This window comes from Eptesicus fuscus, chromosome 10, assembly GCF_027574615.1.
Source record: "Eptesicus fuscus isolate TK198812 chromosome 10, DD_ASM_mEF_20220401, whole genome shotgun sequence".
Taxonomy (NCBI): Eukaryota; Metazoa; Chordata; class Mammalia; order Chiroptera; family Vespertilionidae; genus Eptesicus; species Eptesicus fuscus.
This window is the reverse complement of record NC_072482.1, coordinates 69,010,688-69,035,886: the sequence shown is the minus strand read 5'-3', so window position 1 is coordinate 69,035,886 and position 25,199 is coordinate 69,010,688. Positions and strand designations below refer to the sequence as shown.

At 45.1% G+C, this 25,199-nt stretch overlaps 1 protein-coding gene across 1 annotated transcript in view; it reads left to right on the top strand.

The window, feature by feature from the left end:
* Positions 1–424: 424 nt before the first annotated feature.
* The window catches only part of PHACTR2 (phosphatase and actin regulator 2), a 225,306-nt gene continuing 200,531 nt past the window's right edge, over positions 425–25,199 (top strand). Inside the window, exon 1 of the mRNA XM_054722301.1 lies at positions 425–632. Within this exon, the coding sequence (XP_054578276.1) occupies positions 425–632 (208 nt within the window). The remainder of the gene's footprint in view (positions 633–25,199) is intronic.

The window sequence follows — 25,199 nt, the reverse complement described above, 5'->3', positions numbered from 1 at the left end:
CCCCCCCCGCCCCCATTAATGGACATGGAATTGTTAACCCTGACCTTGCATCCCAGCTCCTGACGCCCGGACCCCACTTACCGACTGGCTGGGTGGCAGCCAGAGGGACCCTACTGCTGCCGCCCGCCAAGGGCAGAGCCCGGCCCCTGGGGGAGGAGCAGCTGGGCAGGTTCGCAGGCACCGAGGGCGGCCGGCTCCGAGCCCTGCGGCTTGCGCCCGGGAGCGAGAGCAGGCTGTAGGCGGCTCCTTCCTGTGCAAACTTTTCTCTCCTCTTCCTCCTCCCGCCCTCCCGCCCGCTCCCCGGCGCCCGGCGTCCAGCCTCCCGGCCCCTCGCACTGCCCGGGTGGGGGGCGCGGCGCGGCCGGCAGCACAGCCCTCGGCGCCAGCCCCACCCCGCGCTCCGGGCCGGCAGCCGGAGGAGCCGATGGCCGAGGCGGGCCGGAGCCCCGCGGAGCCCCCGGGGGAGCCGGTCGGGCAGGTGGCGGCCAAAGCCTCTGAGTCCGAGGCGTCCGCCCCGCCGCGGGCCCTACGCAGGCTGCCGGGGGACCCGAGTCCCCGTGGCCGCTCCCAGAGCGACCTGTCGTCCTGCTCCAGCCGGGGCCGCCCCCTCCGGGTGCACATCTCCGGCTCAGGTAAGGGCTGGGGCGCCGGGGGCCGGCCGTGGCGGGGGAGGCGGGCGCGGGCAGGTGGCGGCGATGGCCAGGCTGCAGCCGGGGCGTCCTCGGGCACTGGTCTCCGAGGCTGGCGGCGGGAGGGGAGGGGAGGGCCTGGGAGGTAGGGGCAGGGCGAGGCTGAACTCCCCCCGCCGCCCTCCTAGGCTGCCTGCGGCTCGGTCCCCTGCTTCCGAGATGCTAGAGCCGGGCTGCGGGCTGCGGGCTGCGGGCTGCGGGCCGGGTGGGCGCGCGTCTCTCGGGGCGAGGGTGCTGCCGCCGGGTTAGGGAGCGCTCCCGCGGCTGCTCTGGTTCGCAGGCTGGGCCATCAGGAAGAGGAACCTTCTCTTGGTCTTGAGCGCGACTTTGTCCCTCGGAAGGGTGCGGTCCTGTCCCTTGGGGGGCTGGGCCAGTGCAGGTCTGGGAAACCCTCCCAACTGCTCTGTGTCTGAAATCCAGCGTTCTTGGGGGTGGGGGTGCGGGATGCTGCTGGCCGGAGGACTCCCTGTAAAAGCCCGTGCAGGTGGTGCCGAAAGTTCGGCCCGCTGTGTGCTCCTCTGGTCCTTCACTGCCGTAGTCCGGCCGCGGACCCTGGGCTCCACCCGGGGCGGCAGGTCCTGGGGGCCGCCCTGCGCCCCGGGACAGGCGGGACCTGGAGCCTGGCCAGGTGCCAGGGGCCAGGGGCTGTGTAACATGGGGCGCATCGCTTAACCTTGTCTCTCACATCTCGGTGTTCAAATTAGGAATGAGGAATGTGGAACTACCTACCAAATGGGGAGGTTATGAGGATTAAAAAAATTAATCATTTTTAAATGCTTTGGAACAAGAACTGCAGAACTTTAAAAAAGTCCACCAGATTGGTTAAGTTTCCACAGATTTTTTTCTAATTTTCAATTGAGGAACTGGAAGTTGGAAATAAAACGAACATCAAGAATACCCTTAGCAGCGAAAGGCCCTCACAGTGGTGCGCAGGTGAACACTGTCCCCCACCCTGACCCCTTTCGGTTCCCCGGCTCAAGCCAAAGCTCTAACTCAACCCCACTTCTACCGCCGAGTTTCCTGATCAAAAAAGGCACGCTTCCGGCCAGCTAGCTCTGTTTTCCACCAAAGACCTCAGTTTTCTTATTCTTGTAATATTGTTTTTGCCGCACAATGTGTATACTTAGAAAACATTAAAGGCATTATTGATCTGACTTTGCAGATCAAACTGGATAGAGCTGGTTAAAATTGTTCAGTACAGGTCATGGGAGGTAGGGCGTGGGATTTGTGTAAAGACCTCTCTGGCGCCCTAGCTGGTTTGGCTCAGTGGATAGAGCATTGGCCTGTGGACTGGAGGGTCCCAGGTTAGATTCCAGTCAACAGCACATGCCTCCCTTGTGGGCTCCATCCCCAGTAGGGGGCGTGCAGGAGGCAGCCAATCAATGATTCCCTCTCATCATTGATGTTTCTATCTCTTCCTTCTCTGAAATCAACAAAAATAAATATATATATACTAGAGGCCCGGTGCATGAAATTCGTGCACGGAGGGGGGTTGTCCCTCAGCCCAGCCTGTACCCTCTCCAATATGGGACCCCTCGAGGGATGTCCGACTGCCCGTTTAGGCCCGATCCCAGTGGGATCGGGCCTAAACTGGGCAGTCGGACATCCCTCTCACAATCCAGGACTGCTGGCTCCCAACTGCTTGCCTGCCTGCCTTCCTGATTGCCCCTAACCGCTTCTGCCTGCCAGCCTGATCACCCCCTAACCACTCTGCTGCCAGCCTGTTTGCCCCCAACTTCCCTCCTCTGCCGGCCTGGTCACTCCTAACTGCCCTCTCCTGCAGGGTTGATCACCTCCAACTGCCCTCCCTTGCAGGCCTGGTCCCTCTCAACTGCCCTCCCTTGCAGGCCTGGTCCCTCTCAACTGCCCTCCCTTGCAGGCCTGGTCCTTCTCAACTGCCCTCCCTTGCAGGCTGGGTGCCTCCCAACTGCCCTCTCCTGCTGGCCATCTCTGGTGGCCATCTTGTGTCCACATGGGGGCAGGATCTTTGGCCACATGGGGGCAGCTATATTGTGTGTTGCAGTGATGATCAATCTGCATATTACTCTTTTATTAGATAGGATAGAGGCCTGGTACAGGGGTGGGGGCCAGCTGGTTTTCCCTGAAGGGCATCCCGGATCGGGTGGGGGTTCCCTTGGGGTGTGGGGTTGCCTGAGCGAGGGGCCTGTGGTGGTTTGCAGGCCGGCCACGCCCCCTGGCAACCCAAGCGCAGACCCTGGTATCTGGAATTTATTTTCCTTCTACAATTGAAACTTTGTAGCCTGGAGCGGAGCCAAGCCTGGGGCTCCCTCCGAGGCCGGCAGCCATTTGTGTTGGGGTTATAATTGAAACTTTGTTGCCTTAAGCAGGTGAGCCCGGCCAGGGTGTGCTGAAAGCGTTGCTTCCCCTGTTGCTGGCGACAACCCTGGCCTGCTCTCTCAAGCTCCATCCTGCTGCCATTTGTTTGAATTTGTTTACTTTCTATAATTGAAACTTTATAGCTTGAGTGGAGGCTTAGGCCTGGCCAGGGCAGGCGGAAAGCTTGGCTTCCTCTGTTACCTAGGAAACCTTGCTCTCTGTGGCTGCAGCCATCTTGGTTTGGGTTAATTTGCATACACGCTCTGATTGGATGGTGGGCGTGGCTTGTGGGTGTGTCGGAGGTATGGTCAATTTGCATATTTGTCTATTATTAGATAGGATTAAAAAAAAAGACCCCTCTGGTGAATTCATACTGTGGAAAGCATTGAATGGACATTATTTTACCTCTTGCTTTTTATGTCTTGGCCAAACTGAACGTAGCCTGTGGATAATTTCGATTGTTTTTTTACAAAAATGAACTGTTCAGATGGCTCTAAAGAGACAACTGAAAATTAGTCCGGTGGTAGATAAATAAGCATGGCTTGTATCACCATTTTTCATTTGGCACACGTGACAGAAAAAGGGCAGGAAAACCCTTTCAAATGTGAGTGTGCAAAGTGCACCTCGTGTGAGCGATGGGCTTCATTGTATAACGTTATTTTGCTTCCGAGAACTCTGTGTCTTCTGTATGTTCTTAAAGGACATTGGAAGTGACAACTGTCAGCGGAGTTTTCCTGGTGCCCCTGGATGCTGACCCACGTGTAAAAGGTGAACTTCTCCCAGGTGACCATGTTCCCTTTTCAGAACGGAGCCTTGGGATTCCGCAAGAGCAGGCTAAACGTGACCAGGAGCGCCTGCATTTCTCAGACTCAGAAAAAAGTGGTCTGGACCCTCGTGGACACACACAGAGTGTTTTCCCGGAGTACTGTATCCTCTGCAGGCATGTGAGCTTCAGCCAGATGACTGGGCTGGGTAACGGGATTGTCCTATAGGCATCACAGGGAGGCTGCGCCACCTTGTGCAAACATCCCTTGGCCTGGGGGAGGGCAGCCTAAATTCCAGGCCTCCCCAGAAGCCGTGGACACATGGGTAGCGCCCACAGTTGGTTATATGTAGCCTCACCGGAATGGCCCCAGACCAGCAGCACCCGCCTCATCTCAGAATCTCAGGCCCCGCCCCAGACCTACTTAACCCCAGTCTGCATTTCACAAGGTCCCCAGCTTGTGTTTAGGTACATTCATATATGAGAAGCATGACTCTCTGACACTTGTTTTCAAAGTTGGTTACACATAGGAGTCACGTGGGGAATAAAAAACAAACAAACAAAAAACAAAAAAACACAACCAAACAGTATGGCCCAGGCCCACACCCAGGGATTCTGACTTAATTGGCACCCAGTGCAGCCTGGTAGTAGGTGATTCTAATGTGTAACAAAGCTCGAGAACGACTGTCGTGTGGCGTGTATATGTCAATATGTCCTGTGATGCTGTGGCCAGGGTTGGCCTGGGCCAGTGTAAGGTTGATGGATTTGGTGTAGGACCTTCTCACATCCCTATTGATACTTTCTCCTACTACTGCCACCTCCCAAGCAGCTTTTCGCACTCCCTTTCTCGATTCCAGTTTCTTGTCAACAAGTTTCTTCTAAGGGTTAATTTCTAATAATGAGTCAACTACCTGGTGTGAGTCCTTGGGAGAGTGTGGGGTGGGGGGGAAGGGAGGGGACATCACATTTTGCAATGATGTGTGTCTGGGAGGGAGGAGAGGAGGGGAAGGAAGAGAAGGCTGAAGGTGTTCTCCAAGGGCTGGTCAAGAAGAACCTCACTCCAAAACAACCGTGTCCTCCTTTCGACCCCCATCTGTCACCCCACCTTCCACCCAGCCTCCTCTCCACCCCTCTCCCATGAAAAAATAACTAAAAACTTGAAACTTGACCTCGAAAATTTTGCCAACTCTGGCAATAAGAATTATTCCAAAAGGACACATATTTCTGAAGACCTGCTCTGTGCCCGCACTGTGTTGATGCCGTGGGGACATCACAAGAGGATCCACTTTCCCCATCTGTGCTTTATACTTAGGTTTTTGTCAAGAAAAGCACCTCAGATTTCAATGGCTTTTGTTTAACTTGTGATGTGAGCAGTTACTTTTTCACTTGACAAAAATGCATGCGTGTTGTCAGCATAACCTATATGTTGTTTTGTATTTAAAATATGTATTTATTGATTTCAGAGAGAGGAAGGGAGAGGGAGAGAGAGAGAGACAGAAACATCAATGATGAGAAGCATTAATCGGCTGCCTCCTGCACACCTCCTACTGATCAAGCCCACAACCCGGGCATGTGCCCTGGCCTGGGAATCCAACCGTGACCTCCTGGTCCATGGGTTGATGCTCAACCACTGAGCCACACTGGCCAGGCACGTTTTTGTGGATTTTGTAAAATCCACTCAAAAAGTGCCAAGAAACCAAATATTTTCATAAAATGCATTTAAAAAAAATGTTATTTAAATACTTAAGCCCTTTCATTGAGCTTATAAAAACTGAGATTTTTTTTTTTGCTTAATAAAAACACTGATTTTGCTTTATCGTTTTTGAACTCACAGTTCTGGAACTCATCAAAAGTTCTGGATTTTAAAAACCTAGTATTTCTTTGTAAATCTAGTGGCATTTTATCATTAAAAAAATAAAATCCTGAAATAAGCTTTTGGTGGTATATGGACAGGTGTTTTATTAATTTTCAGATCAACCTTTTCTCATGTTAGAGACTTAAATATACTCAGTAGATTCTGATGTGCTCTTCTGATAAGCCCAATGCTTAGTGAGTAAAGAACCTTAGGATACAACCCAGGGCAATTTCTGCTCTAAGCTTTCAGCAAGTACTGACTGTGACCTACTGTGTGCCGGGCACTGTGCTGGACTTGTCAGGCCATAGGGAGGCCCAAGAGGGGTGCCATCTTCAAGTGATGACTCTTAGTCTTGCATGTTGGGATGCACAGAGCAGAGAACTATTGGGGCCACTTAAAAAAAGGGGGAGGTATGAATGAATGGAAGACTTTATTAGCTTGATGTATAGATGTTTGGTACCCTGACCCGTCTCTCCAGCATCCCTTTGCCCTGGTATGCCATGGTATGTAGGTGTATAGGTAACTGCCAAGCCAGTGCTGCTGTCGGCAGCTAGTGGTCATCTGTTCCACTGAGGGGAGTCCTTGCTTGTCCACACCTTGCTGGTGCTCCCAGAGTGCCTCTCCCTGACCTCCAAGGTTATTACTCTTGGAGTCGATGCTTGCATGCTCAGGCGTTGCTCCGAAAGCATAATGCTGTGCCTGGGAGGCTGGGTCCCAAGGGCCCTCAGTCACAGCTGGGCTGGAGCTGCCCTAGGTCAGGAACAATGGATGCCTGCTCACTTTCCATTTGCTAAACTCAGAGTGGTTTTTGCTAAACAAAGACCATCTGGCTCTAAGTTTACTTTCTGTCTGTTTCTATTCACAGAAGACCAAAGCCTCCCTCCTGGGAGTACAAAGAGTCATGGGCAGAGCACACAGGGGGGCTCAAGTGGAGCCTGTGCCCAGCCCTGGTCAAGCAGTGCCCCCTGGTGTGGACATGCACAGCCTCCCTGTGCCCCTCCCCCACAGAGGGACCCTTTCTCTTTGCCCAAAGGCCATGGAGTTCTAGCCAGCCAGGAGCTGACCATTGGTCAGGCTTCGTCCCAGAAGGCGTATCTTTTATCTAAGTCTCACAAAGACCTCTATAGAAGCTGATGGTGGTCCTGTACATGAGGTTGGCACATTTTAAAATTCATCTTCACCTGGACCTGTAGCCAAGGCTGGAACTCACTCTAATCTGAACAGACTGTCCTCACAGGTGCTTCCTCATCCACCTATTTACAAACACCACCTCATGGCTCCTGTCTACACTACCCCATCCTTACCTTTGCTTCCTCTTAGTTCTTGTCCCTACATTTAGGGGAAATTTTTCTTTGTATTCCTTAGTTCAAATTTCCTAGAAAAGATCTATTTGAAACCACCTTTTCATAGCAGGTCAAAGGTCACAATGAAGCCTATGTGTCTGTCCTTCATCTGATGACACCTACCCAAACTCATACCAGCTGTGGCCTGGAAGGTGAAATCATCACACGATGCCAATAATATGGCCACTTAGAAAGGACTGAGTCAGGGAAGTTTCCATTCATTCGACTGGTCTTGAGTGTGCCGGTCATTGTTCTAAGCACTGGGTGTACAGAGGTAACAGGATATGAGTCTGCAATTTGGGGGGCAGAAAAGGTGTGGCAGGACAGATACAGCAGCATGTCCAGTGATCTAAGCCATTGTTATTTGCCATGATTATGCTAGAAAAATGACTGATGACGATGATAGTGATTACTCTTGTTCTTATTTTCAAAGCATGCACGATTTGCTAATTATACCTGAACTGGGCACACTCCAGTTTGCATCAGTAGTTCAGTGGTAGCTCTGAGACTGATAGCGAAGCCATGGGATTTATTTTGAGCTCCAGCTACTGCAGGGATTACTCTAGGCAAGAGGGCATATCTTGACTTTTTAATTCATATATTCAATCAACAAACAGCGAATGAGCTAAACACAGAGGCTGCAAACACATCCCTAAGGAACTCACAATCTTGTGAGGGGAAGACAGGGAAATAAATTAACAGCTGAGGTGCAATAAAGCAAGAGTGATGACTTGTGCCCTGCCTTGGGCCTGGAGGAGAACCCAGGAGACTCGGCTACAGGAAATGGCTTGGGAAGGGTAACCAGGGAGGGCTTCTGGAGGAGATGAAAGCTGTGCTATCTCCATCCATCAGGTAGATGGATTTGGGTGAGGTGGAGGAGGAGTGTTTGGGAGAGGAAACAGGACACACAGAAGCACCAAGGCCTGAAACGACCCAACAGCAGCAGAAAAACTCCAGCAGTTCCTTTGGCTCTCGGTAGGGTTCCTGTGAAAGAGGGGAGAGAAGGGAGATTAGGGAGCTAGGCCAAAGCCAGAGGATGATAGGTTCCTGCATCCGACTGTTTCCTGGGAGACACAATTTCAGTGACATTTGTAAGGCATTTGCAAGCTTGACAGGGGTGTGTTCTAGTGTTCCGACATGGACGCCGAGGGACAATGGAGGAGAGAACACAGACAGCTAAGATTTGAGACACAGAGTCATGGTCCTTATCGGTGTGATCTTGGTCAACTTACTGTCCCTCCCTTTCCTGCTTGGTTTCCTTATATCTGACCTGGAAATGGCTAGTAACGGCAACACCTAGTTCACAGAGGTCTTGTATGAAAAGTGCCTTTGAACTTTAAAGTGCCATGTAACCTGGCTGGTGTGCCTCGGTGTTTGAGCATCAACCTATGAACCAGGAGGTCATGGTTCGATCCCTGGCCAGGGTACATGCTGGGTTGCTGCCTCGATCCCCAGTGTGGGGCATGCAGAAGGCAGCCTATCAATGATTCTCTCTCATCAGTGTTGTTTCTATCTCTCTCTCTCACTCTCCCTTCCTCTCTGAAATCAATAAAATATATTTTAAACATGTTTTTAATGAAGTGCCATGTAAATGATGGCACCCTTTGCACACTTCTGTTATGGGACTTACTATGGTATATTCAAAATATGCATGGGTTTGTCTCCGTACACTGTAAGATCACTGAAATCAGAAAGTGTGTTTTACTAATATTTATATTTGTATTCTCAGTGCCTGATGCAGGGCCTGGTATATACTGGGTGCCTACTAGATATTTACCAAATTAATGCATAAATTCCTTAAGTCGGCGCTTTTGACACCAGATATCTGTAAATCATGGTGTTTTAGAGAAGATAAAGCTTGCACCTAAGTTGACATGAAACTTTCTTCCCAGCTCCTAAAACACAAGCATCACACCCTTTGCCAAAGGCAGATAGGCACCAGGGAGAACTAACCGGAAGTTGGAATGGTAGACTTGAGGCTTTGACAGGTCTGGACTGGCCTTATTTTCTTTTCTTTTTTTGCTGTTGGCTACACATTTTTATGTGTGGATGGCATGCTTGGGGTACAGATTTTGGAGACGGTTAAGGAAATGGTGTGAAGCAGGGGTCCTCAAACTTTTTAAACAGGGGGCCAGTTCACTGTCCCTCAGACCGTTGGAGGGCCGGACTATAGTTTAAAAAAAAACTATGAACGAATTCCTATGCACACTGCACATATCTTATTTTGAAGTAAAAAAACAAAACGGCAAAAACACCCGCATGTGGCCCGCGGGCCGTAGTTTGAGGACGCCTGGACTGGGAAGAGTTGTGAAGAGCTGGGTTGGCTACAAGGCCTGGAGCAAAGAGTTTTAAGCAAAGGCAGACCCGTTACCCTGGAGATGTCAAGGCATTCCTGGCGCCAGTCGTGCAGCTGACCAGTTGAAAGGCAGCTGGATGGAAGGGCATGGGGTAGAAGATCAAAGTTTCAGTTTTCATAAATTCTTATAAACAAAAAAATATAGGCAAAGTGATAAAAAATATAAATGGAAGATTGGGTAAAAGCTATTATTCCCAAATGTGTTAAAATAAAACAAAACACCCTGGCCGATTTGGCTTAGTGGTTACAGTGTTAACCCATGGACTGAAGGGTCCAGGTTCAATTCCTGGCCAAGGACATGTACCTGGGTTGCAGGTTCCATCCTGACCTGGGTTGGGGCATGTGCAGGAGGCAACAGATCCATGTGTCTCTCTCACATAGACGTTTCTCCCCCACCCCCCGCCCCCGCCACCCCCTTCTACTCTTTCTAAAAATTAATGTGGAAAAAATACTCTCAGATGAGGATTAACCAAAAAATAAACAACAAACAGAACTAACCAGTGTTTTTAAAGCTCCACTCATGAGATAACTGGAGCTTCTCTGGGGATATGGGGCAAACCACGCTTTGTGACAGGTATAGAAAATCGTGAAAGGGAATTGGTGTCAGCCCAGCCTCCTGCTGGTTGATGATGGAATCCAGCCTCTTTGGGGTGCTAGTGCTGGGGCTTGGATGGCAGAGTGCAGGCCGGAGGGGTCAGAAGGAAGTGAACTCTCATGCCATTCCAGTGCCGCATTGTTTACACACGCTATCACGTTTCATCTTTATAGCCACCGCATGACATAGCGATATATCACTTTTAGATAAGGAACCTGGGTTTAGAAAGGTGGAGTGACCCACCCAAGTCCGTCCCACAGCTAGCAGGAAAGTAGTAGAACCAAAACCAAAATCTTTATGACTTCAAAGCTCACGCTCTTTCCCTCATTGCACGCTACCTCACCCAGATGGAAAACCACCAAATGGACCCTGATCAACAGGGAGGAAATCGCATCACGCTTTACACTGCAAGTCCCATATGAGAGAGACCATCAGAATTAACATCTCTTTCTACCAAAAGATCTTTTTAAGGCCCCAGCCAATTGTCTATCCATTTTAAAGTCCACCCGGCACATCAGATTTCTAGTGAAGACAGGAACTTTGGATGAATTGTGATGGGATTCTGGAATCCAGTATTTACAGGCTAGCACACTTCAGTCATCCTTACACCGGGGCATTCTTTGGACCTCAATCACTCAGTCTTGGAGTCAGGTGTGTAATTCATGCACGAGAGGCATATCTCGGCTCAAAGTACAAGAGTAGTTTCAGTTACAGTGAAGCTCAGGAAAAAACACTGAAGCAGCTTTAGTGCTTTTAAAATACCATCCCGGGTGACTCATTATCTTTGATCACAGTAGCTGAAATTGTCACAGAGAAGTAGGTTGCACTAGCTTGCCCTCTCAAAGTTTCTGAGATCTAGCTCGCTTTGGGACCTGTTGGCTAAAACTTGACATTTATATAGCTTACTTTGCAGTTTCTTGATGCCTCTGTGAAGGCTTAAGAAGTAGCTATTGCTTATCCCTCACAACAGGAAGAAACTTGCAACATAAATTAAAGTACATTCGCTCTATTGAGAGCTCAGGGCTGTGGCGAGGGCAGGAGTATCTCAGGTGCGATGCTTCAATTTTGAATCAGTGGCTCCCATGTTTTAAATGTGTGGCACTTAATGTATGGCCGTGATTCAGATCACCCACGCTGGTCCGTAATCTTCTTTTGTCTTCACGTATGTTTTAACCTCCCTGAATGTTTGGCATACTTCTTCAGAGGTATACTTTCTATTAGATAATAATTAAGTACCCTAAACATCAATAACAAACATATATTAAACCCCTCTTCTTCAACCTACTGGGCATTATAAATCTTTGATTTCTGTCCCAGATACCTGGATGAAGGTGACAGAAATATGTAATAATGATAAAGGATGTGATTTATATAAAATGAATGTCATAGAACTTATGTCTTTAAGTGAATGTTATCTTTTAGAGTTTTCCTATTGGACAAGTGTATGCCTGTTCCAGTTATGATGTTGCTGGGTAAAATAGAGTTTAACGGAAGTCATATGACTAACATGTTTGATCCCTCTTTTTATTTCCTTGCCCCAATTATAGCACAACTGTAGCTCTTTCTAAAAATCATATCTACCTTTCAGACACCGTCACTGGGGAGGATTTGAAGTGGCATTCTAGAAATTGCTGGGCTAGTGCCACTCCATTATGGGAATTCATTTTCCTCCCAGCATGATTATTTGGGTGCGAATAACACTAATTTAGACATCTAAGTCATTCATATTACTTTATAGTAATACACCATACCTCAAAAATACATAACTATGTAAGGGCATCATGTGCTAACCAAACAGGTCAGTTTGGACTTTTAACATAGTGACTGTGAGATTAAGAAATTAAAGGTCACTGTGACATTTGTGGGAGACTCAGTAAGATATGAATGAGAAGAGTACTAATTGATAGCAAAGATTTGATCAAAATGAACAAATTTCCATGGCCAGTAATAGAGACTTCCTTGTTTGAATGAAAGAAGAGCGTTTTCACTGTTTGGTTGTTTTTTATTACTCCTCACCCGAGAATATTTTTCCATTGATTTTTAGGGAGAGTGGAAGAGAGAGGGAAAGACAGAGGGAAACATTGATGTGAGAGAAACATATTGATTGGTTGCCTCCTGCACAAGCCCTGACTGGGACCTGGCTGGGGAGGAGCCTGCAACCAAGGTACATGGCCTTGACTGGAATCGTACCCGGGACCTTTTGGTTTTCAGGTCAACACTCTATCCACTGAGCCAAACCAGCTAGGGCAAAGAAGAGAGCTTTTAAAAGTAAGGATACAAGAGTAGCCCAAAACCAGGAAGTAGAATTGAATAGTATCATGAGGCCCTAGAACCAGGAACTAATAAGTTACCTGTGGCCAAGGAGGCCACACTCTCTTCATCTCTCCATCACTCCTCCTCCAAAACAGGGATCTATCTATCTATCTATCTATCTATCTATCTATCTATCTATCTATCTATCTATCATCTATCTATCTTCATCTATCTATCATCAAATGTAACCTGTCCTTCTATTCATCCATCCATTCATCCATCCATCCACCCATATGTGTCAGATTTCTCTGCTGTTATGAGCACATGTTTACATCTAAATTTACACATCTTCAGTTCAAACCAGCAGAGTGACTGCTCAGTGCCCTTGGGTCCCAATTCCAAATGCCCAGCCTGGACCAGATAGCCATTCCTGTACCCAGCTAGGTCACATGTGATGATCCAGATCAAGATTGGTGGTTTTTCACTGTGATGACTGCTCTTTAGGCAGCTGACAAATTCCCAAAGACCTGGGATCCAGCACAAGTCCTTGGCCTTAGGCAGTGGCAAGATGGGGCCTGGGAACACACAGGAGGGACCTGGCAGCTGCCACGCAGCTGCAGAAGAAGAAAGAGGTGTTTTGAACTTTCTGGTGCTGGAAAAATCTACCATGTACATCAAAATCTGCGTGCACATGCCTCTGTCCTACTGCTGCCATGGTCTGCGTGGCTGCCACTCCTCCCTTCTTGTGTTCACACCTACATCAACTGTTGCTCTTTGAGCCCTCTTCCTCCAAGGCTTCCCCTTGATGTTCATTTTTACAGCCCCTCACCTGTGCTAAGTATTACTGAGGACTGGGGGTGGAGGTGTCTTGATATGATTCAACTGGTTCCTGTGCCCTATTGAGGAAGCCCTTAATCCCAGGCTGTGGTTTTCAGTCATTATCACCTCACTGCTCTGTTAATAGTCAACAGGCAACAAAAACAGCCCACAAAGGATGGAAAACTAGCCACACAAGAAAGCACCAAGTCTACCATTTTCTTCTGAATGGGTACTGGGGTGATGTTTCAGTGCATCGACGGACAACTCAAATCAACCGTAAAGGCCTGTTGACCGGAGTTCTCACCAGGGTTCACCTTTGATTTAAGGGGCAAAGTTATATTATCTCATGTGGCATTTCTCAAATGTTACTATGCTTATGAATCACCCAGGGATCTTTGTTGAACTTTGGTTGGTTTGGGGTGCAATTGAGCTTCTGCATTTTCTGACAGGCTTCTGAGTTTTGTTGATGCTGCTGGTCCATGAACCACACTTTGAGGAGCAATCCTCTAGGAATAGCTTTTATTGGACTTGTCAACTATTTTAAGGACAGATTCTTTTTACACTAATGTCTTAAAATTCCATCTATAGAAACTTCGGTCCTGCCTTAAACCCTACTCTTGCTTTCTTGTTTAGTAAACCTTCTATATATTATCTATAGGAGGTGGAAGCTCAGAAAGATTTAAGAGAGAGGGAGCCTTTAGAACTTCCACTTATGCTGGATATTTTGCTTCAAGAGTGCCCATGTCAATTGGCTCCTGGGACTTTATCCGTAAACCCTCTAGTGTCTAGGGTTTTCAGAGAGTAGGGTCAAGAGATGGAGCTGGAGAATTTTTTTGAGATATAATTGGTATTTGACATTGTATTAGGTTTATTTATTTATTTTTTAAAAATAAATATATTTTTATTGACTTCAGAAAGGAAGGGAGAGGGAGAGAGAGATAGAAACATCAATGATGAGAGAGAATCATTAATTGGCTGCCTCCCACATGCCCTGCATTGCGGATTGAGCCAGCAACCCAGGCATATGCTCTGACCCGGAATCGAACCATGACCTCCTGGTTCGTAGGTCAATGTTCAATGACTGAGCCACATCAGCCGGGCGATATTGTATTCGGTTTAGATGTAAAACATAATGATTTGATATTTGTATATATTGCAAAATGATCACCACAAGAAGTTTAGTTAACATCCGTCTATTCTCTTAGCAACTTTCAAATATACAATACAATATTGTTCACCATAGAAACCATGCTATACCTTACATCCACAAGACTTACTTATAACTGGAAGTGTGTACCTTTTGACCACCTTCACCTAGGTTATTTTTTTTTTTCACCTAGATTATTTTTAACTAAAGATTAAAACACCAAATTTATTGCAAACTCAAATCCATTTTTTAAAATGGCATTACCCAAAACATGTAAAGACAAGAGTAAAAGATGAATATACACTTTTGAAAAGTTTTAATTCTTCATTTCTCAGTGTCTGTGATGCCTTTTGTAGAGCCGAAGAGGAATAGGCTGAGGAGACTGGAGTTGAGGTTATTGACTTTCAGCCCAGGGCTGTGATCATAGAAATGAGAAGGAAAGGGGACCCCAGAAATTGGATTGGTAATGGATTTCCTTCAAAGGAGACTGGAGATGCTAAGATGCACCTCAGTATAAGAATGTTGATGAAGCCCCTGGTAATTGTGAGCATGTTGGAAAATAGGCAGGCTTGAGGATACAATAAGAAGATATGTTTTGTCATGGGAAACACCCCGTGGAAGTGAGAAAAAGAACAATGGGGAGAGGCTATGGCTCTAAATGGAGAACTTTGACTTACTGATTATGTCAGTCATGTGACAATTTATTATGCCTTGAATAGCACCAGAATTTTCATATATAACCATTTTATTCAACAAATAATTATTAAATGAACCACTATGCAGTAAACTTAAAGTCTTCAGATGAGGACAGACTCTCTTGAGTACAGCACTTGAGTATTAGTTTTTGTAATCTCCAGGATGCCTCACCCATAGTAGTTGCCTATAAAGCATTTATTGGAAGTAACAGATTATACTTGGGACCACTTGTAGTCACCTAGAAATGGTGAGAAGAGCAGCTGGAAAAAAAAATGAGAATAAGAGAGAAAGAGTATTGTGAACGAGGTTATCAGCATGAATCAAGTCACCTAAGAGAACTTGAAGAACAAATGCTGAAAAGACACCATTGAGTCACATCTGAAGGAAGTTACTGGTATTCATACCAAAGCACTTGCAGTGAAGTCCTGGGAATGGAAACCCAGAGAGGAACTGGGGGAGTTGGAGATGAAGGGAAGTTTCAAGACCAGGATCATGGATGGAAATAAAGAGTGGGGAATGGAGGAAATAACCATCAACAATAGAAGTCTTCCTGTGAAGCAAGGACTTTTCGGTAATCTTTCATAAGCATGGTCCTGTGTGCCATCATGTATGTTTATAGATAATACTAAACATGTTAGCAGATGGTGCTCTATCAAGATTAAAAACAAATTGAAGATAAATTTAGGAAGACTGGCATGATCTGTGGCATTAACCCACCTGTCATTTGCCAAGTATTTAATGAATTAAGTGAGCAGCGATATTTCATCTACAAGCTTAAACATGCTACCATCCCGGAAGTTTGGTTAAGGGACTAAAACCCATGTGCAATCATTGATCTATCGACGACACTCAGCATGTATTTACCAAGTCTCTACTATGTGCCAGTGAGAAACAAAATCCAGCCCATGGAGCCTACCTTGTGGTGGGGAATGTCAAAAATAAAGCTGGACCTTAGTTAAAATGAAAAGGTCAGATTTTAATCAGCAATGTGCCACCGCAAAAGGAAAGAGTCTGGTGTGAGCTGAACTCAACTTCGATTTGTACAAAGGTGACCAGGCATTTTAAAGGGAGAATGGTAGGAAGGGGTGAGTAGGAGTTCAGTAGAGTCCAGAAAGTGAAAAATTGCAAGTGGGTTGATCCACGTGAAGCCTGTTTGGGTTTGTTATCTGGTGCTTATTGAAGCTAGGTCCCTTCCTCCCACAGAGGCTGGGAGACGGAGGCCCTGTCTTCAAGTGTCATTTGGAACAAATAGTGAATTATTATGGCAGCCTTGAGTTTTTGCAGGCAAGCACTATAGTCCCCCTGGTCATCCTAGGGATGTGACCTTGAGCTATTAGAAACTATGTCAGTGTTTGTTCAGATATTTATAGGCCAAAGTGGAGGCCCAGTCAAGATGAGGGCTCGGGAGAGCCTGGCTAGAGTTTTATCAAGGACACAGGGATGTTTTCGGTGTCTAAGCCACAGAAAAGAGGCCTGAGGGGTAGAGTGAGTTGGGGAAAAGGAGTGGGCTGTGAGCTCAGAGAAGTGAGAACGCCATGGGCCTCTGTAGACTATTGTAATGATGTTGACTTTCTCTGAGTGAGATGGCAAGGCAGTTAGAGGCCTTGGACAGAGGGGCATCATGTTCTTTGATGAAGTTAATGTGGAAAGCAATGTTGGGGAGATAACTGCTACATTAATACAATATCAATTTCAAAGTGAATCCGGGTACCACAGGGCTATGGTGTCTGCCTCTTCTTTCCCACTTCCTTTAGTTAATGGACAGTAATTAGCAATGGACAGTAATTAGTCTCTTTAGTGAGACTCTAAAGTTAACATTATGTGGAAGTACCTAAACTAACCCACAGCTCTCAGAATGGCTTCATCTAACCTCTGACAATTTGCCTTCATATTGAAGGATAACCGAAACAATTCTCCACTTTGCCAGCCTCATCAAACTCACTTTATATTTTTCTTACCATTAAAATATTACATTCTTCACATAGAAAGCTCAACTACTACAGATATGTATGAAAGAAAAAGTATAATTCCTCTCACATTCCCTGTCCTCACTTGTCCTCAGCTTGTGTCCTTTCAGACGACTTCTATGAAAACACACAGAAATGTCCAGGTATACTTGTTTTCCCTTCACAAATTTGGGATTATGCTATGTATGATCTTTGCAAATTGTACTTTTTTACTCAAAAATTTCTTGAACATTCTATTATGTCAGTATGCATGATTTCACCTCATTCATTTTAAAGTTTGCAAAAAACTTTACAATCTAGTTATATTTTGTATAAACACTTCCCTGTTGATAAAAATTTTGTGTTTTTTTTTCAGGACATTTCTGATATGACAATGTTCAGTAAAAGTTGGACAAATACACTAATATATACACTGAGTGGCCAGATTATTATGATCTCTGAATGCATAATAATCTGGCCACTCAGTGTATATCCTATATAATAAAAGGCTAATATGCATATTGTCCCCTCGACCAGGAGTAGGCAGGTTGGCCAACCACCTATGTCCCCTCCCCCTGGCCAGGCTGGCCGGACCCCACCCATTCACGAATTCTTGCACCGGGCCTCTAATACATACACACACACACACACACACACACACACACACACACATATACACATACACACACACATACGTATATATATATATATATTTCCATGAGAACATTCCCAAATCTAAGGTTATTAGTTTTCAAAATCTAATAGAGTACCGCCAAGTTTTTCTCTAAAAGTCTATACAAAGCCACACTCCTAGAAGAGTGTGAGTGCCTATCTCCACACCACTGCCAGGACCCCAAACTATTAACATTTTTTTAGCTTTTGCTGGTCTAAGAGGTATAAGTTGTGTCTCGAATTTTACATTTCTCTGATTGCTTTTGCAGTTGGGAAGTATTTTACTAACCATTGGCATTATTTTCCTCTGTGGTCTTCCTATACATGTCCTCTGGTACATTACTTTCTTAGCTCCCTGTGTATTGAGGGTAGTAACTCTATCGTATGCGTTGGAAATATTTTCTGCAATTCAGTTACTTTCACTTTGCTCTCAATAGTTTCTGTTGCTCAAGAACAAATCCAGTTTTGATGTGTGCAGGTACATGTTGATAGACACATAGGAGGATTTACAAATGTGCCACATATGTCTCTATTTGCTTTAAAATGCCCTTCAGTAGAAGCCATTCTGGCTTCTGTGATTCTTATCTTTCCTTGTAGTGTGGGAGGCTTCCTGCTTTGCTGTTGTCTGTGTCTTTGCATTGGGCCTACAGAGCTTCATTTAGCCAGGGGAGAAATACAGAAGAGATTTACAATCAGGTCAGATTACTTCCACTGCCTATGATATTCAGGATAATTTCTTGGGGGTAAGTTAAAATGTGGGACATCACCTTGCCTGAAGCAAATTTCTGTTGTTGGCAGATCACAAGGTGTTACTTGGAGCCAAAAGCTTTATCTTTTCAACACCAGCACTGCTGCTAAATTTCATTGCCTCCAACCCTGATCCTTGATTTCCTTCTGAAACAACTAATACAGCCATCTGTGAAAACTTGTGGGGGGGGGGAGAAGGGCAGTCTTTTAGGTCTGTTCTATTTTCTACCATGATGATCATCAACAGAGATATTTTACATTTCATTCATCAGCTTATTTCCTGCTTTTCCTTTTGCTCCAGTTTGAATTCCTAAATTTCTGGCCATAGAAATGCAAATTAAATATACAGCCACCTCACTGGACTGTCAGAATTTACTTGATCAGAGAGTAAGCCCAGCTACCTGTATGAGTGTTGTTTTTTCCCTAACTAATCACGTGAATTGCCTTGTTATGGAGACATGTAGATGCTACCACCTACGATCATCCTCCCACCTCCATTTGCAGATAAAATCTAATTATCACCTAAGAATGGTTTCTTGTCAGACAATATAATCACAGGCACTAAATAATTTAGGGCACTTTGACATTTAGGGTTTTTTTTTTAACTGTTGTTTTTTTAAACTGATGTCTTTAAGTTAATATTTCACAATTAATTGTTTAAAAGGCAATAAAAAAGAAACAGTAAAAGGAAGGAAACCAAATCTTTTACTCTTCGTATTTGCTCTATTTGTAGTCTTACAATGAAGTTGTAGTAAAAGGTACAGTGAAAATTCAAGATGTTAAAGAAATTAATGAATTTCATGGACCGCAGAAAGGTTTCTGTTAATTACCAAATTTTCCAACTTTGAGAGTTGTTCGACACAGAACTTTATGACACCAGCCACTATATAATCCAACCCCAGGTTATTCTGGATTTTAGTTCTTAAATTCATTTCAAGATATTAAGAGTGGATTTTTGGTCTGGGCCCCTCCAGTGCTCATGGGTGGCAGGTATAGAAAGTGGGCCAGCAGATCATGGGGACATTGGCCAAAGACATCCTCTCCTCCTTCCTCCTAGAAACCACATTTGTCTTTGAAATAAAAATGAAGCCAGAATGAAAGGGCCTTACCAGCAGTCACTTAATGGGAGTCAGGAGAACTGGCTGAGCATCTCTCTCCATTCTCCACAGAGCCCACCGATAAGAAATTGATTTGGTTTGCCAAACTTTCCCTTTTAAAGAGTAAACATTACTGAAGGATAAAGGCCATTGGATAGTCATTCACATCCGTATGTATGTAAATTACTTTCATCATCATCATCACTATAGTATTGTAGAGAAGTTCACTGTTACTGATTTTTTTATTCTTCTAACCTCCTGGATCCAGTTTGACTCTTACCCCATTTCATGGATGAGGAAGTGAGAGAAAGGTAAATAGCCTTGGCTCATACAATCATGAATGCCAGGCAGAATTCAAACCAGGTATTCTGACCCCCAGTTTAAGCTGGCTGCTACCACACCAGATAATCAGTCCATTACATCCCACATCTGTGGGGACAGGCGCTTTGTTGGGGGCTGGGGAGGAGGTGTCAGAGGCATTTTGGACAGCCAGAGATTCCACCTGATGCTGAGACTGCTCTCTCACTGCAAAGGTCTTGATGTTCAACGAACTGACCTAACCATGCAGGCCTGGCTGCTCCGCCAGACTCCAGCCATTTAACTTGGCTCACTTTCCCCTCAGACGGTCTCATCCCAGGCCTGGAGGTACCGATCCTTTGCATATTCTATCTGCCATCTCAGGTTAGCATGTTGCCACCTTGGGAACATAGATACACATGTAGTTTCTTTTGCCTCGACTCTGATGAAAACAAGGTGGTACTGTAAGTCATGTTCTTAACAGGTCAAATTTAGGCACACAGTCCATGGAATAAGCTGGAACTGTGTTAGGCAGTTAGACAGACATGAGCAGATCAAGGACAGTAGGCTAAGTACTGAAGGTCACCAGGGCAGAAAGCCGTGGGTGCCTAGCAATGGGCAAAACTGGGAAAACAAGGACCTTACCCCCAGGGTAACCTTTCCCTCCCTAGCATATTGCTGGTCATGGGTTTGGACCCTCTCCTGACCTTTCATATTCCAGGTCATACAGTTCAGAACGCCCCTCCCCCCCTTCTAACCCACCCCTCTATTCTTTTGATATTGTTTCTGTTAAAAGTGTTTTTGTAAAAGATGTATTGTTAACTAATATGTAACCTGTTGATAAATGGCATATTTGTGTAAGAGTCCCCAGAACTAGCTTCTGGGAAGGAGGCTGACTCCAGCAGCCAGGTGTTCTGGCTTCAGGAGACTTGCTGACTCTCAACCATAAAAACTGGACCTTTGCCCTAACCAGTTTGGCTCAGTGGATAAAGCGTCGGCCTGTGAACTGAAAGGTCCCAGGTTTGATTCTGGTCAAGGGCATGTACCTTGGTTGCGGGCACATCCCCAGTAGGAGGTGTGCAGGAGGCAGCTGATTGATGTTTCTCTCTCATTGATGTTTCTAACTCTCTATCCCTCTCCCTTCCTCTCTGTAAAAAATAAAATATATTTTTAAAAAAAAAAAAAACTGGCCCTAACCAGTTTGGCTCAGTGGATAGAGTGTCGGCCTGTGGACTGAAAGGTCCCAGGTTCAATTTCGGTCAAGGGCATGTACCTTGGTTGCGGGCATATCCCCAGTGGGGGTTGTGCAGGAGGCAGCTGATCGATGTTTCTCTCTCATCAATGTTTCTCTCTATCCCTCTCCCTTCCTCTCTGTAAAAAAATCAATAAAAAATATATTTAAAAAAAACAAACTGGACCTCTGTCTGACCAGTTTTGAGATAATCATCAGAGTGGACTGTGCTGACATACACATAGAGAACTTTCAACTCCCCTCTGCCTGATTTCTTTGTTCTGCTTTTCCTCTGCCTCCTAATAAAACCCTAGCCTGCCCTGAAATGTTAAGATGATCTTTGGGACGGGAGACCACCATCTTCTCAGGTTGACAGCACTTGAATAAACCATCTTTCCTTGCACCAGCCCCTAACTCTCAAGTATTGGCTTTCGAAGCTGCAGGCAGCTGAACCCGAGTTCAGTATCACCCTAAACTTTCCGCCCCTGACATGTTGTTAGTCATTTGGTTTAGACCCCCTTATAGAGGGGAAGCAAACAGGGGGGTCAGAGGATAGCTCTTAAGCATTAAGCTCCCAGGACAGTGAGGTTCTGATATGCATCAAATACATCTAGGCCTTCCAGACTGGTGTGGGTCAGTTGGTTGGGCTTCATCCCCTACACCAGGATGGTGGTTCAATTCCAGTCAGGGCACATGCCTGGGTTGTGGGCTTGATCCCCAATAAGGGGTGTGCAAAAGCAGCCGATTGATGTTTCTCTCTCATCAATGTTTCTATCTCGCCCTTTCCCTTCTTCTCTCTGAAATCAATAAAAACATATTTCAAAAATAATACATCTAGGCCTCAGTTGTATTTCAACTCCAGGCCCAGAAAAGCAGCAAAACCAGACAAGCAATGCAATAGCTGACCTCAGGACCAGCTGCATTGACTAATGACCCTCTGCCCTGGTGCCGACCAATCAGTAAAGACCACAGTCCTGAAAGGACACACATGGAGAGCTGATGAGTATTCTGTTGGGATCCTCCCCTGAGACATCCAGATAAATACCCTCAAGACCGAGGACCCAGTGCAACTCCCTTTAGGGAGCAGGCCTATTTCTTGAGCCCATTTCTTCTACAACTCACTTCTTCTACTTCTGTGACTTTCTAAATAAACTTTCTCTTATAGTTTGAGTCTTGGCTCTGAATTCTTTCTTAGCCAGAACTCAAACACTGAGATTGCTGAACCGAAGTCTGGTCTAACCCCACTGGTCTAACCCCACACTGGTCAAACACCTGGTGCCATTTTCACCATCAACAGAACCATCTTCCATTGTGAGTGCAGTCTGCACACAGCTGCCAGAAGCACCCTTCCCTGATACTGCTTTTGCTTCCCCCATGCCTTCCTCAGACACACCTGTGAAGGCAGAGTCCCTCGTGCCCAATCCAGCCTCCCCTATTTCAGGAGACCCACCAGTCTGAGCACTTTCCCTCTGAGCCTCCCCTTGGGCCAAGCCACTCTGCTGCTTCACTCAGGGGCTTCTGCCTTCTCACCTTTATTTTTGCCGCAGGTTGGAAACCTGTAGAGTGAAAGAGAAGAGAAACATTGTACAATCAAAATGTATGGACTTTATTTGGATTCCTTTTCAAACAAACTGGACAAAATAAATTATTAAGGCATATTTTATGATCTTAAGGAATTGATGCTAATTGTTTTTAGGTGTGAAATGATATTGCAGTAATGTTTCTTAAAATAAATAAGTCTCTTATTTGCGTATTACAATATCATGAGGAGAAAAAATATATCCCTCCCCCCCCCCCCCGCTAAAATGCTTAAATCTCACTTAGCTTTTCCCCTTACCCTATAAACATGTTCTGTCTGCATTAGAAATCTTAAATTTCTAAGTTCATATGTAGTAATAGTACTAGGTTTTTAAAAGAATAAGTCATGAGTGTCAGATGTATTATAAGAAGCAAGTTAAATATTTCCATGTTCATTTTCACTTTTAAGCCACATGGTGGAGGAATTAGGAAGTTCACCGGTTTCCTTATTCTTATTGTCTTGATTATTTTTCTTAGTAATATTCCAGGCAGAGGAAGGTAAAGAGGATATACGTATAAGTGCATCAAGGTAGGTTCATGCTGTTTTTACAATGAGAAGAGGTAGTGAGTGGTCCTCTTATACAATCTAGCTAACTGTTTCTGAACTGGAAACTGTTTCTGTAAACAAGTATGCTTGGATGGTCAGACTTTTGAAGAGAATTTCAGGACCTTGCTGCAAACTGTGCACCAGTAGTGGTGACCAGGTAGCTGGTAGTGCATATATATTCCTCTCTGATGATTGAGCTGCTGGAATGCATGGGTGTGGCTTAGCCCCTCCCTCCTCAACTCTCCCTGTTACAAAGGCCAGTGGGGAAAAAAAGGGTCACTCAGGACAGTTGGCATTTAGAAGCAGATCATAGCAGCTTTCAGCCCTCCTGGTCCCTCTTCAGCTTCTGCCAGACATGGGTGAATGGAGGGGTGCTGGGCCAAATAAGGAATGAATTAATCCAAGAACCTAATCTTCAGTGGCCTGTGGAGATATCCTGGAATGGGAGCAAGGCTTCCTTCCCCTCACTGTGACATAGAGATGACTGTCCCGATACGGCAAGTGTCCTTGGACTGTTCTCCTTTGGGGGTGACTTTGGATCTTGGCTGAAACATCCTCATTGCAGGCATCTGCTTTTATTTTCATCTTGATCGAGTGGGTCAGCTCCAAACATGTCTCTCAGGCCATTATGAATTCAGAGGCAGCAGCACCTAGATCTAACGTAAGACCAGCCCTTTTGGAGATTCTTTCTGATCTACTGAGGAAATGGCAGGAGAAAGGAAGGAGAGGGAGAAGCAGAAGATTTATGGGTTATTTATTAGTTTGTGATTCTGTGTGTGTCAATGGTAACTCTATCCTGACATCTGTCCCTCTCCTCATTCTTTCTGGGGACGAAGTAGGAAAAGACAATGTAGGAAGGAATCGACTATAATTCATTCATGAGCATGTCGGCTAACTACTTCTCTTCTTCCCTCTTCTACTTTGCCATATAGCAAATGTTGCCAGTTAAATTTTCAAATACTTAAAAAAATTAAGACAATGATTATGAGGATTATTATAAAAATATTTTCAAGATGTAGAGTTCTTGTACATATGGGAAATGTTTTACAAAAATAAACACTTGATATTTTTAACCTTTTTAGTAAATATTACATAGTATTATTTACTAAAATATTATTCATTGGGTTTTAAAAATTAAAACCAATCCATTAATTAAATAACTCTACTTATGGAGAGAGATTTTGGCAGAAAATATATTGCAGAATTTCTGTATTTATAAAGAGCCCTGCAATTTTGATTGATATAATCAATATTAATTGATTTGAAACTGAAGCAAGTGTTTGATTCTGCATCTTAAATTAGGCCAATTCATCTATAAACTATGTGACTAGTAGCTAATTATAAATGACCAGAAATTTAATCCAGTTTGGTACAAATGTTTTGAGCTCTCAATTTCATTTACCATTTTATTTATTTACTAGAGGCCCGGTGCACGAAATTCGTGCACTGGGGAGGGTGTCCCTCAGCCCAGCTTGCACCCTCTCTAATATGGGACCCCTCGGGGGATGTCCAACTGCAGGATTAGGCCCGATTCCTGTGGAATCGGGCCTAATCCTGCAGTTGGACATTCTTCTCACAATCTGGGACTGCTGGCTCCTAACCGCTCACCTACCTGCCTGATTGCCCCCTAACTGCTTCCTTGCTGGCCTGATTGACCCCTAACTGCTCCTCTGCAGGCCTGATTGCCCCCAAATACCCTCCCCTGCTGGCCTGATCACCCCCAAGGCTTTTATTAGTATAGATATGACCCTGCACAGAAAATTTTACTAACCCTGCTTTACAATAAGGGCTTGACGATTGAATCATTAGGACCAGACACCAAGATTTCCTTTCTTTTGGGGGGGGGAGGGCTGTGTGGGTGTGGGGTGGGGGGGTAATAGTAGGATATGTACACATATAATACCTCAATAAAAATATTAAAAAAAAAAAAAAAGATTTCCTTTCTTTGAATAGTGGAGGGAATACTTATCTTGTCTTTAAGTTGCCCGGAAATTAAAATGAGATAATGACTTAGAAAAGTATAAAAGCATCACATAAAGACAACTGTCTTTTTAATGAAGTGGCAAAATGAAAAACACTTTTTATTCTCCCCTTCCTTCCTTTACAGCTTTTATTTAAACTTTGAAATTTATAAAAATTTCACTCCAATTTTCATTTCTTTATATTCAACATTATTTTGTATTGGTTTCAGGTTTTATATTAGTTACAGAATAGTGGTTAGACAATCATAT